The sequence below is a fragment of the Stegodyphus dumicola genome, chromosome 5, assembly GCF_044657685.1.
Source record: "Stegodyphus dumicola isolate Sdum_Otavi_A_Nest chromosome 5, ASM4465768v1".
NCBI lineage: Eukaryota > Metazoa > Arthropoda > Arachnida > Araneae > Eresidae > Stegodyphus > Stegodyphus dumicola.
Window position 1 is genome coordinate 33,171,579 of NC_140772.1, and position 15,105 is coordinate 33,186,683.

At 30.0% G+C, this 15,105-nt stretch overlaps 1 protein-coding gene across 4 annotated transcripts in view; it reads left to right on the forward strand.

The window, feature by feature from the left end:
• Positions 1–15,105, forward strand: part of LOC118185672 (neural cell adhesion molecule 1-like) — a 213,227-nt gene that overhangs the window by 184,978 nt on the left and 13,144 nt on the right. For all 4 annotated transcript variants that reach the window (XM_085816546.1, XM_085816544.1, XM_085816545.1 and 1 more), the window contains exons 6-12: positions 645–911; positions 1,943–2,281; positions 4,262–4,558; positions 7,966–8,151; positions 8,258–8,353; positions 12,790–12,881; positions 13,863–14,046. In XM_085816546.1, the coding sequence (XP_085672672.1) occupies positions 645–911; positions 1,943–2,281; positions 4,262–4,558; positions 7,966–8,151; positions 8,258–8,353; positions 12,790–12,881; positions 13,863–14,046 (1,461 nt within the window). The remainder of the gene's footprint in view (positions 1–644; positions 912–1,942; positions 2,282–4,261; positions 4,559–7,965; positions 8,152–8,257; positions 8,354–12,789; positions 12,882–13,862; positions 14,047–15,105) is intronic.

The following is a 15,105-nucleotide window of genomic DNA, read 5'->3' on the forward strand; positions in this document are numbered from 1 at the left end:
CCCCTAATCCCCGATCATCCTTTGAAAGGGAGAAGTATATAAGGTGTTTCTCCCGCTTTCTTAGCATGCCTTTGTGATGTAGTGGTCAGCACTCTCGATGCGTATTCGAGAGGTCCTTGGTCAGAATCCCGGTGAGGGCATTGCTTATTTTTCATCTTTCCTGCTTCGAAATAACCTAATGTCTCTACAAACGTCACTGACTTTTATGCAACAACTGCGCGACTGAAGTTTCTTCTTTTTTTTCCCCCTTTTCCAAGAGCATTCACAATCTGAAAACCTTCTTTCTGCAATGTTTGTTACTTATTGTTTAGATTACCACATCTTCATTAAAAGCAGAAAAATGTTCATGTCCTTGTTGTCAGAGGCTGTATCATCTGAATAGGGAAGGGAACTATTGCTTCAAGTGCTGCTTTTTTTAATATTGTCATGTTTACTACTGTTTGAAATTATATCTCTTTTCTCATTGTGTTAGCTTTCTTGAGGACACTTCTTAGATAAGAAAAAGGGAAGGAAGTATTTAATTTCAAAATGGACTTACAGACAGCAAATGTTTTGTACATCTAACCAGTCAGCCCAACCTTTTCAATATAAAAATTCTATCTACTAATACCATTTCCTTCATTATTTCTTTTCTTTTATTTCAGACAAGCCTGGCCTAGCTGAAATCCTTCCTGTCCAGCCGGTGGCGATTGCTGGGCGGCCGTTCACCTTGTCTTGCACTGCCCATCCTTTAGGTTGGCCATTACCTGAATACCGTTGGTGGAAGGAAGGACAGCAGAGTCAAGAACTAACACCAAAATCCAATTACACTTTAATCTCTGCCCACATGAGCCATGAAGGAAGATATTTCTGCCAGCCCTCCAATGCTTTAGGCAGAGGAGGATCAGCTTCTGTGTATTTAACTGTGCATGGTATGTTATCAAATTTACTCTTCATCCTTAAAAATACGTAAATAAATTATAAAAATACGTAAAATATAAAATATACGTAAAATATATCCTTAAAAATACGTAAAAAATTTTCAAAAATTCCACAGTTAATCCTTAAAGGTAAAAATATGGAATGATATCAGTTTAATTAGCTGCATCTATGACATTAAGTTTATGTATTAGTAAAGCAGATATTCTAAATTCTAGACTAGATCAATAAGATCTCTGTGATTTAAATCTGTTGACAAAAATATTTATGAATTTTTTAAATTTTACTATCCCTGAAAACTGGCCTTTAAAAAGGTTGTCATAAAAATGTGCTAGACGTCATATATAAAAGTAAAGATAAATAATTTAAAAGGAATTCAAGGTTCAGAATATGAAGTCAGTGAAATATGTATAAAGATGGTATCATGTATCTTGCTTATGTAGATATCAAATGGCTTGCAAATTTAATTGATGGGGAGTTTGCTTTTTAATATAAAAGGTTTGTTAAAACCCATATTAGCCTTATTTTGTCTTCCTCTTCTTATTTTTTGTTTACCTTCATGTTGACCATTTCTAACAAACAAAAACCATCACTAAATAATTTGTATGCCACTTATTTTAGAGGGGTAGTTTGTTTTTGTGCCAATAAGGTATAAGAGTAACATCACAACATGCTCTTCATATCTGCCCCTTGGTTTAATGTTACTCTAATTCATCCTAAATAAACCAGGCTGATTTTTGTAAAGAAGAATATGAGTCAGTTACTGTTTCTTTCAAAACTTGAGCCAGAATGATTGGCTCAAGTTTGAGCTTATATTTTTTTAGGCTTTTTATATGCTATATCAGTAACTTATGTCTATTGATCCTCTAATAAACAGCGATTTATTTTTTTAAATTTCTATCGGAGTAACTGACCCAAGCTTAACTGTCATAGTTGATAGGGAAGTATGTAAGTACCAAAGTTTTATGAATGAACGTTTTATTAAATGAATAAAACTGTATTGTAATGTTTGTTTATGTTTTAGAGCCAGCATCCATCGTCCATCCGTTGAGGCCTCAAACTGTCATGAAAGACAAAGAAAAGAATTACAGCATCACCTGTCGAGCTCGAGGAAAACCCAAGCCCAAAGTACGATGGTTGCAAAATGGTCAAGAAATATCCGAAGATAGTGGCCTTTTCCACATTACCACGACTGACACAGTTGAAGATAGCAATGCTTTTACAGTTCAAAGTACCCTTGCTTTTGCAGGACCTAGTCGGCGAGAAAATGGTCTTACCCCTGGTGATAGAGGACGCTACACTTGCGAATTTGACAATGGATTTGGGGAGACTGCTAGATCAGAGATGATGCTGAGGATAGAACGTAAGTTTTCATTTGAATTTCTTGCTCTGATGTGACAGATTAATGAATCATGAAATTTTATTTAGTAACTAATCTTGGTTGTTGTCAAGGAACGTAAAGTGTCAGGTTCAGGTAGAAGTTGGTGGGGCACCAGAAGTTCACTATATTGGTCGTAGAGCTATAGTCCCGCAGCACCAGCTGTGCCTTTCCATTCCAGTTTTGAGGGAGGGGGAATAAAATGGCAAATTAGATAGAAAAGGAGCAATTTTAAAAAATAATTTGTCTATATTTTTCTGTCATACAATCAGGGACAGACTTATGGAGTCACAGTGAGGGGTCCTGCATTCCAAGGAGCACCCAAATTTGAGTTAATAGTTGAAGACAGCATACTTATCTGATATCTTAAGATGAGGAACCCTCAGAATTTCTGGGAAGAGGGGCCCCAGCAGAGCCAGATTTAGACTTAATAAGGATCTAAGTTATTTGAGATATGGGGCCCTTTATAAGTCTGTTATACTATATTTATACTATATTTTAATTTTTTGGGAGCCCCCAAGAAAGTAGGGGCCCTAAGCTGTAGCTTGTGTAGCTTATATGTAAATCCTGCATTGGGCCTCAGCATTTATAAATGTGCCGCTACATGCTACCATATATTTAAACTAGACCACAGTTTTGCATGGATGAGAAAATGGCATAATTACATTATATTATAGTATCACATATCACAAGAATTATTGTGTAACTTAATAAGAAATAAGAAACCCTCTGAAGTGGTTTTAAAATATAAATTGAAATATAATATGCAATATACAAATAATACCTCTTTGAAATATAATAAACAAATTATCATATTGGTAATTAAATCATCCAAACTAGTCCTGGAAAATTTGAAAATATAACGCTGATTTTTGTTGTTTGACTTCCAAGATAATCGTTGTTCGACATGTTATTTTAACCTAAATTTTGAGAAAATACAATTCAGAATACATTAAAAGCAAACATAGTTTAATTGCAATCATCATATTATTAATATCACAAACTTTTATTTGACTGATGGTTATAGTTTTCATTAATTTTTGGTATTTGAGAAAACTAATAAAATAATGATACATGTCCTTAACTGTTATTTCACAGCGCATTAAATATTAAGTGAGAGACTTAATATAATCACAGATCTTAGATAGCAGATTCTTGCATTTTTATTGAACAAAATAATATACTCTTTGGAATAATCAAATTAACACTTTTTAGAATTACACTTGTAAGGAATTATCACATTCATCGACATGTGCTTTTATGGTATAAGTGGTTATCATGTCCAGCTAGCAGTTGGAAGGTCTCTTGCAGAACTAAAATGTGGTACATGATAGATATAACTCATGAATATGCTTGGATTTGGTAAATTGCATCACTTGCCTTTCCTTAGTCATTCTTTTCTTTAGTTATTAGTTATTTAGTTATTCATTTTCTTTAGTCATTCTTTAAGTGGGGTATGTAAAAATTATCACATTCTCCTATCATATGGTGTGAGTGGTTAGCACATTGAGCTAGCAACTGAAACATCCATAGTTTGAATCCCAGTAAGGGTACAGCTGATTTTTCAGGGTCCCTCTCTAGAAAACCTAATAATCTGTATACCCGTTTCATGAAAAATAACATGATGTGTCCAAAAAAGTTATTATTGTTCTCCCCTAAGTATAATGCACAGCTTGGTATTTTATGTATTATCGAGGTAAAATTTAAAGTATTTCCATGTATACTTCGTAAATATTGAGTAAAAGACCTGATACTATTATGTAATTGATGTTGATTTTCTATGCAATAAAATATATCTTATTTATCTGATATCTTTATTTATTTTTCAAAATATTCTGTATAATAAACAAGTTTCTTACGTTAGCTTTTTTAATATTAATGGACCTATCATTATTTATTTATGCATTTTTCAAAATATCCTAGACAATGTATAAAGTTCTAATGTCAGTATTTTTAATATTACAGATTCTCCAGTGGTAAGGCACACTTATAACAGGGTAGCATTTGATGTTGGGGAAACTGCTGTACTACAGTGCAAGATGCAGGCATATCCCAATCCTCAGTTCGAGTGGTTCTCTCGAGGACGAGTGCTTGATGAATATGGAAATTATGGAACTAATATTACTGATCTGGGAGAAGACATCTATGCTGGTGTCCTCTCCATCAGGGACATGAAAGAAGAAGACTATGGTGAATATACCTGCAGAGCCTCAAACCAAGTTGGTGATGACAAGAAGACGATCATAAGGCTTGTGAGAAAAGGTAAATAATCATTATTGTAGATTCAAGGTTTTTAATGTTGCCAGTTTAATGTGGTAGTAAAATATAAAATGATAATGACACCTCAAAATCACAAGTAATAATATATTCTGCTAACACAGCACATATTTCACAATAACACATACAGTCAAAAGTCGTTAATTCGGACACCCATAATCCGGAATGATCTATAATCCGGACCTCAAAGCTAAAAACTTTCCGCGCATGCGCCCGCACAGGCTTTTACGCGTGCGCATAAGACCTTGACTACTGTGCATATGCATGTGCGCAAGTGCAGAATACGTTTTCGCCTGCGCGTTTAATGTATAACGGACGGTGTAAGCTCTAATTATCTATTTCAGTTAATGTTAATGATTGCGTTGCTCCTCGATCTTCGAATTGGATCCCGCTTATTATTTTTTGCAGACTGTAAGAGCAATTTTATAAAAGTAAACTTGAACTTTCGATTATGTCAAATAGAATTTCCGATGCTGGAACTTCCAAAGGATCTACAAAACGAAAGTATGTTTCGATGTCCAACAAACAAAAAATGGATAAAGACATGAAGAATGTGACAGAGAGGTTAGTGAAAACGAAAAAATTTCGATTGACAAGTTAGTCGGTATTCTCGGCACAGCAATTAACGGGACTTGAACAGCGGAACTTTGTAACTGAACAAGAAATTATGTCTGTTTATAGAATTAAAGAGAAAGTATTATTACATAAAACGAAGCAACTTAAGCAACTTACATTGAAAGAAATGTTTAATAAAGTAAACAAATAAATATTAAGCTTTTTTTTTTTTTTTGTAAAATTTGATACTTTTTAGATCATACTTGTTCTTTATTTCATAAATTACGGTTTCATATTTTTAATTTTAGAATTTCTGCATGCCATCTTACGAGATTTAAACTGATGATCTATAATCCGGAAAAATCGATAATCCGGAATCGCCGAAGTCCCGACGAGTCCGGATTAACGACTTTTGACAGTATAGCACATAAGATGAATTAGTGTACATATATTAGTATGTGTGCAATACATAAGATTAACTACATTATATTCGTCACTATGAGCACATGCTATAAGTTTACCATGTGCGATCAATCATCTGTGTTGTATAGGGTTGCACACAGTGCCGGTATACTGTAGTTACCACAAATATAATAGGGTTGCTATAATACATGTCTTACAGTTGTAACAAAATCATCTCAATATGTTAAAAAAATTGCATTGATTTATTTCTTCAGTGGGTTCCAGTTTCAGAGTTAAATTAAATAGATAGCTTTCTTAAGTCTGTGACAGTTGGGTCACATAATAATTGTGTTAATTTTATGCAAAATTTAAAAATAAGGCAAAATTTAATAAACAAGGCAATCTTTTTAAAAGAAAGTTCTAGAACATTTTCACTTATCCTACAAAGATTTTTTAGATGAAAAACTGAGTTTTGTGATACATGTAACAAAGCTGAAAAATTTAACAAAATTATATAACAAGGACTTCATGTCAGTAAAAGCTACACAAGCAGATTTAGTAAGATTGACAGTTATTTATACCAATTTTTAAAAGCAGCAAAATAGCTTATAAATTAAAAGAAATATTTTAATTTTTTAATAATTAATAGTACTGCTGTTTATAATTAATAATACTATTTTGTATAAATATAAGAGAATAATTCTTATTCTTCTTATGGGTATCTGCAAAAGCTCTGTATTTTTTATTTGTGTTTAAATGTGATTTCAGTATAGCAGCGTGGAGTATTTTATCGCATATTTAGCTTCATTTATTAAAATTTGTCTTTTCTGCTATATAACAGTTACCTGTTCTAGCAGTAGTATTGCTATTATGCAAGCTGCAAAAATGGAAAGTTGAAATTATTTAAAGTTACTGTTATGTAAAACGTAATTTTTAAATGAAACTACTGATTATTAAAAACAGTATGTCGTAACATGATTTCTGTTTATTTTGAAATGATATTTCAGGTTTTGAAAATGTTTTGTACATAGTTGTTAAAAAACACTGAAAAACAAAAATTGCATAAAAGTATTATTTTATAATTTCTAAACCCTAGCTAACTAATAGTCATTTAACTTCGCATTTCTCTTAAAGCATCACATGCCATGAATATTTTTTGTTATAACATAAGCTATATTGAAAATACCATAGTTTAGTCAAGCTCTATAGTTGATAGTGTGGGCACAGTTTGTTGTGGCGCATGTGTTTCTGTGTTGGCATGTTGGCACACTGTGTTGCTCCACAGTTTAGTCATGCTCATTATATGGTTTAAATATTTTTATCTAATGAAAAGAATATGCAAAACATTGATCTTAGGGGTTCTGTAAAATTAATTTTGTTAGATAATGTTTTTTTTTTTTTAATTATAACATTTCTGCAAATACCAATTTGAAATCTGTACTCATGTATGTGTGTTTGTCTGATGTAAAATTTATAGTTTAGAAATTTATATTTAAAAACTTACCTTCCAAGATATTTATATACAGCTTCCAAAATTTTAACTGATTATTTAACAGTTACTATTAGTATGGAGCTTTTATATAAGTGATGATATAAAGAGGTGTTTATAGTTTTTAGTAAACGAATTTCATATCCAAAGTATTCCCACTCAATGGATGTATTTGTTACAAACCTCCGGCATGAACAATCCAGTAACAAAAAAATGTTTGCAGTAATATCTTGAATAATTGTTTTGTTTATCAAATAAAATCACAAGTCTTTCATGTGGTATTAATTTTACAATAAAGAAATTTTTCCATCGCAATTTTTATTATCTACCAATGTCTTTCTTTTTTAATAACAAAGATTACTGTAATAATTCTTTCATCACATTTTAGTAGTTATTTGTGGATTATAAAAAGTACTAATTTTGTAATGTATGAAACATGCAATGATCAGAAATGATAATTATCAGATATGAGTGAATTTGTAATCATCATTATGGAGACACAGGAATTTTATGTGATTATTTTCTAGTCATTTTATGTTAAATTTCTAGTCATTCTCTGGTCATTTTATGTGATTATTTTCTAGGCTTATGTAACACCATGTTATTAATCAAAGTGAATAACTAGATAATACTTTATTATCTTTTGTTACTTAATTCTAAAATAATTATCATGGTTTCTACAAGCCTCAGAATTAAACTTCGAATTTGGACTATATTTTTCAAAATTTACCATTTGAACTGCAACAGTGGCCTTCTTAAAAAGTTATCATGAAATGAAACTTCTGTCAAAAATAATAACTGAAAATTAAATATCTTATTAACACATAATTATAGTTTATGGACACATACATGTGTTTAAAATTTTAAAATCTTTTCTTTTTCTAATGAAGCAAGAAACTTCTGATAAAGAAATGGAAGAGAAAATATATCTTATTTATTTTTTAAGGTCCACCTGAAAGACCTACACATTTAGAACTGATTGAAGTGAGCTCAGATAAAGTTACTCTGAGATGGCAAGAAGGATTCAATGGTGGTTTCTCAAACACAGAGTTCTTAGTCACCTACCTGAACACTGAAACTGGTCGTCAGTTCAATGAATCGTGCCGTTCACAAAACCTCTGTCAAATTACAGGTCTGTTTTAAAAATCATTCCATAATTCAGTGTTAATTTTATAATTGTTCTTAAGAATGAGCATTAGGTTCGGCAAATTGTAATGATTTTATATCTTTCTTTTCAGGACTTTCTGCAAACACTGAATATCATTTCAAAGTTTTAGCTGTCAATCCTCGTGGTTACAGTCCTTATTCAGAAGAAATGCCTGTTACAACAAAAGGTATTTTATGTTATAAAATATAAATTTATTGCATGTTTTGCTGCCAATCATTATTACTTTGGATAAGCAAGTGGTAAATTTGCATGTCTTCTAACAAACTGTAGTACAGAATGTGTTAGGATGCATGAAATTCGTCTAATTTGTGTCTTTAAGACATTATGAAAAGCACATATGTAAGAAAATTGCCATATTCCAGAGTTACAAAGTATGGTAATTAGTTGCAGTTCAAAAAATAATGCATTTAGTTGAGGTTTAGTAGATAAAAGTATTTTGAGTCTTACCTTCAGCTTCTTCATTTTGGTAGCAGTCGCAATTTAAAACAAATTACATATTATAAAATTATTTCGTGTACAGATTTGTAAGCATCTACTCTATTTATACTAACACAGTATTATGAAATTATTTCATAGACAGTAGACTAAACAATACCAGGAATGTAAAATTTAAGAATTATTTCTGCTTATCTTTACACAGTATGATGAAATTATTTTATGTCTAGTTGACAAATAATTATAGATTTGTAAAATTTGAGAATCCACACTATTTATCTTTGCATTGTATCATAATATTAAGCTAAGGTTTACAGAAAAAGATTAAGGATTTTGTCTGAGAATGTTCCACATTAGATGACAATATATTCATGTAGTACACCGTTTAATATAGCATTCGAATTCCAAATTTATATGAGAAGGAAAACCACAAATGACATTAAATAGAAATTACAGGCATGTAAATGATATATAAAGTCACAAAAGCACGAGATTAGGGCAGTAGGAGAAAAGAACGTGAATTTAATAATTGAATTCTTATTTTAAAATTTATATGTTAAGCTTTTATTTGCATATTTTAAAGCATGCCATTTTAATTTTTCATACTAAATTATACAACCTGAGTCAGTATTAAACATAAATAAATATATGAAATATGAAAAATTTAGCATAATTGCAGGAAAGTAATATACCAGGTGACCCAAAAGTCCATTAACATTTGAAAATTCAATAATTCATGTAATAATGTGGGTAGAGAGGTAAAAGCTGACATACATGCAAAAAAAAGCCAACATATGGCACTGGGCAGCAAAACGTCAGTGACACTGCATGAGAATTGTGTATGAAATGAGCTGTAGTGAGAGAGGGAATCAGTCCCTTTATGGCTTTGTTACTTTTCTGTCCTCGCCTCTGGGTGTTGGTCATGGTGTGATGGGGATTTATCACATCAATCGTGATCAGACCCTTTTTTCTTCGAGGAAACACATGGTCCTGCTATTCAAACCATCAGTGATGGGTGTAAAGTATGCTGATATGTTACAGAATCATATTATCCCTACTCTGGCTGATAAACACGTGTTGGAAGGTATGACTTTTATGCAAGGTGGCTGTCCACCCCATATTGCTATACGTGTGAACAATCTCTTGCACACCTCATTTGGCGAGGATCGTATGCTGAGCCACCACTTCCATCATGCTTGGCCTCTCAAGTCTCAATCCATATGATTATTGATTGTGGGGTTACCTGAAATCGCAAGTCTACAGCGATCATTCGATCTCATTAGGGATGCTAAAAGACAACATCCAATGATAATTTCTCACCATACCTGCAGATATGCTGCACAGTACTGTTCACAACATTATCCCCCGACTACAGGTATTGTTAATGAATGATGGCCGATATGTTGAACATTTGTTATAAAGAACATAGTCTTTGCTGAAAATCTATTGTTATGCTAATTATTGCTTTTGCTATCATATAAAGCGCCATCTGTTGGCCATTTTAAGCACTTTTTTTCTTTCAATAAAACCCCATGACATTATAGGTTAAGTATGTGTATAAATTTTTACCTCTTTACCTACATTATTCAGTGAATTACTGAATTTCCGAATATTAAAGAACTTTTGGGTCCCTGGCAAATAAATAGTGGTATTAAATACATGTCTTATAAATAGTGATATTAAATAAATGTCTTATAAAATATAATAAATATACTATTCATTTCCTAAAAGTATGTGACAAATGAAGCTTGTACTACTACTCCACAGAACAAAAGGAGCAGGAAAAAATAGTTAAAACTGCATGAGAAAACATTAGTAAAGTACTTAGAGTTAAAAAATAAATATGAGACAAATACACATTTTGAAGTTCATTTATAATTATTTAATATTCAGATCGCATAGAAATATAATATAATAAGTTATAATAACTAAAGGAAAGTGTATATAATAAAAAATTTTTAATTAAAGAATTAATTTATTCCCATACTTTTAAAATTTGGAACATACATACAAAGCACAGAAAATACATTATCTGAGTTTTCTGAGAACAATTCAAAAAATCATAAGCAGAGAAAAACAGCTGGTACAAATTTTTGGTTTAATTTACTCACTGCATAAATACATGCACTTTGCTGAAGCATGTGTTTGATCCTTATTCTCACCACAATTTAAAATAAAGTTAACCCAAGGAAATTGGCAGCGTTCAAAATTTTACTTTTTCCTCCCCCCCTTTGCTTTAAACACTAATATTTTTCTTTAATGCCATTTTAGATCTTCTACTAATTTCTTTATTTTTCTTTCTTTACAGTGAATTTGAAAGGTAAGCATTAGAATTTAATAAAAATTTCTAACTCTTTTTTCTGTTTTTTTTTTTTTATTATTATTATTATTATTATTATTATTATTATTATTATTTTATTTTATTTTTATTTTATGATAAAATTGTTTAATGAAATAAATAATTGAACTTTTACTGTACCAGCTGTTTTTCTTCAAAAAGCTTTTGACCTTGGGTATTTGTTGTGATTCAACTTTAAGAAATTTTCCAATCTTATGGCTTTCTTACAGCATCTTTTTCATAGACTTTAATGAAAAAAATTTTGTATCATACAAGTTTGTAAAATGTTGAAATGTGTGCTTAAAATGTGTTTTATTCTCATATGATCCAAGAGTTTTTCACTTTTAGCTCAATAAAAGAGTATTGTAAACTGCCTACTAATAGACTTAAACGAATTACCATTTAAAAACTGAATAAAAATAAATCTTGCAAACAGTTAATGGGATTAACCAGTGTTAGATATAATTTAAGATATCTAAATTATATCTTTGGTATTTATAGAAACTTTTTTTTTTCATTCAATGAAAAATAACAGTAAGAAGGTTTTTTTCAATACTTTTGCATTAATACTATGCAATTTGTAATCTATAATAATATTATATGATCTAGAAATTATTTGAACAGACGAAATAAAAATTTCCAACAAAAATATTTTTTGTTAGAGTAAACTGAGAAAAAGAAACTAACTTTAAGGAAAACTGTGAATTTTGCTAAAATTAATTTAAAATATTGTGCAAATTTGAATTTCGCTTCTACAGTATGAAAAAATGTTTATTTTAAATATTGTTTAATTGTGATACATGAAATGTATATACTCTGTAATATGCAAAATTTATGCTAAATATATATAAATTGTGTGTGAAATTCAGAAGACAGAAAAAATACACATCTATTCAGACCTCAGTAATGAAATTCAAACTTAATAAGACTGCTAAACTGAAAATATTTATATACAGGTTTCCTTATTCAGTATTGAAACAAAGCACCATATTATTCTATTGATTATTGTTTTTATAGCTGTTGTCAAGTAGATTTTTTATAAAAAATTGCCAAACATGAACCCCAAATTGTAGACTAATCTTGTGCTGTTTTAATTGAGCAATATTGCAGTAATTAGAATTTTAATTGTTAAGATCAGAACTAAAAAGAATATTTTTTGTCACACTAGAATTTTCAGTTTTAAATATTCTTAGGATTTTCCTGCAAATAATACTCAGAATTTAAAAAAAAAAAAGGAATTTAGAATAATAAAAACATTTAGCCAATCAGAAAAAAATAACTCTGTATAGTTTGTCAGGAAGAATGCAACTAGAACATCCTAAAATTTTAAAACTGCTATAAAGTAGATGTTTGAAAAATGTAAAAAATAATGTTTTAGGCTCTTTTTCTCATAAAATTCTAATCTATTGAATGTATGGTTATCTGGAAAATTAATAAATATCTCCCAGTTTTTCTGTAATATATATTTCTCTTTTCTGGCAATTTTTTAATCTAAGTGATTTTTTATTCATGATTGAATCTGCCAAATTCTAAAATCTACATGACCTTAGATCCAAAAGTATATAAATTTTTCACTTTCTGCCATTTATGCTTGTGTTTATATTACCAATTTAATTTTCCATTGAAATGTATGCTATATTAAAACAGAAAATTTCTTATTTTAACGTTTCTTTAATATGTTTTTCATAGATTAAAAATATGATGTTTCTTAAACAATACATGAATGATTATTTCAAAAGTTATTGAGTATAAAATTGAGAGATATCTTATTTGATAAAATTTAACAAATTCATTTCTATGGTTTAACAATATGCTTTCATATTTTATAGATATGCCAAGACCTTCTGAAGCTCAATACGACAAAGACACAGGCTACCTGACTTTTCATGTGGAATTAACTTCCTTGAAACTCTTAGCAAAGGTATGATATAAAGTTCCTATTTTTCTGAATGAAATTTTAATCATAAAATTAACTAAAAACAACATGCAGTCATATCTCCATTCATGGATACCTACATTCAAGCAGAGAATTCTTGACTGAGATAGAGTTTTTCCATGATAAGATGAAATTGAACTGTGAGTCTATTCATTAGATATTTTCGCAGATCACAGATAATAAAACCCAATATATTACAGGTATTTTGAAAGTTTATAGATATAGCACTGCATTCAGATCTTTGTTAAGATATATAAAAAAAAAATGTTTTTCAGTTCATCACCCACTACTTACCTGGACCAGGAGAGATTCAATTCTCAAAATTAGATAGTGAGATCAGCATTTCTGTATCTTGCTTATTAACAGAGGTGTAGTTGAACTGCAACCAAGTTTGTTAGATATCGCCAAGATCTGGCAAACATGCTCACTATTTGGTTCCATCTGTAATTGAATATGTGATAAAAATTGCCAATGAAAACCTATCTTGCTTATTCTTAGATACAGTTTAACTGTGAGATTTTTCAGATCTTGAAAAGATGTGAAAAAATATGTTTGTTATTTTATCCCATCTATAACAGAATCTGAGATACTATTTAGCAGATATTCCCTTATAATAGACGAAAAGCCTTAATCTCATGAGTTTCTGCTAACAGGATGTTTAATTATGCATCATTAGAAAATTTAACATTAAAGTATTTAATAATTTATACACATTTGATAGCTTCCTAAAGATATATATAACTTTAGTACATGCTTGGCTTGATTTTCTAATTGTAGTACAATTTTAAATAATTATAAAACTAAACAACAAATGCCATGATAGTCTGAGGCAGTTTATTAGTAGATTAGCAGGACTTCTGATTTGCTTTTAAAATGGTTTTTCTCTTTTATTACATTTTAAGAGTTGTATTTCACGTACAAGAAAATCATCCATAAGTTGTATTAATCTATAATTCTGTTTCTTAGATTGAAGCTAGGCCAATTGGTAGTGAAATGTGGATCCCTCAAACAGTTATTAAAGTAATACGGCCAATTGAAAAAGTTCAACTGAGTCCACCAGATGAAGGCTTCTCAGATGTAAGGGTAAAATTATGCTTGGAAAGTAATGATTCATGGTGCGGTGATGCAAAACTTGCAAATCCTCTAGAAGGTAAATATATATTCATTTATAATTTAATAATGTTTATCAAACTCAAAAATAGTCTTTCATTGTTTGTTTAATTTTCCTAAAACCAAAAGTCGATCATTTTTTACTCTTGTGCATAAGTAAATAATTGCAACTGACTCACATAAGAAGCTTTTGCTTTAGGTTATTTAATTACGGCAGAGCTTCAAGTGCTATCTGCCTAAGGGGAGGGATACCTTTGTGGAGGACTTTCTAAGGGAAACTGGCTCGTGTACACTTTACATACGCTCGTGTACACTTACACTTTACACACATGGGGAAAACCACGAAATCACCCATGCAGCCAGCCTGTTCATGGGATTCGAACCTCGTAAGAAGCTTTTGGAGGGACCCAAATTAAAAATAAATAAATAAAACTTTTTAAACAGGAAAACACATTTTTTTCCAAAATTATGGTTGTTTACTAAATAGCTTAACTGCATAATACTAAATTAATAACTTTTAAAATTAAAAATTAAATCCATTAATTTTTGTTTTTAAATTGAACTAAAATAATTTGCATTGCATTACTATTTGAAAATTTTATTCTTTCAACTTTAATTAGACTACCTTGAAAATTAGTTCCTTAAATTTTATTTAAATGTGCAACCAGAACAAAATTAGCTGCATTTTTTTTTTGTACATTTTAAATAATTCGCATTGCATTACTATTTGAAAATTTTATTCTTTCAACTTTAATTAGACTACCTTGAAAATTAGTTCCTTAAATTTTATTTAAATGTGCAACCAGAACAAAATTAGCTGCATTTTTTTTTTTTTTTTTTTTTTTTTTTTTGTACATTTTAAATAATTCACATTGCATTACTATTTGAAAATTTTATTCTTTCAACTTTAATTAGACTATCTTGAAAGTTAGTTCCTTAAATTTTATTTAAATGTGCAACCAGAACAAAATTTGCTGCATTTTTTTGTACATTTTAAATAATTCGCATTGCATTACTATTTGAAAATTTTATTCTTTCAACTTTAATTAGACTACCTTGAAAATTAGTTCCTTAAATTTTATTTAAATGTGCAACCAGA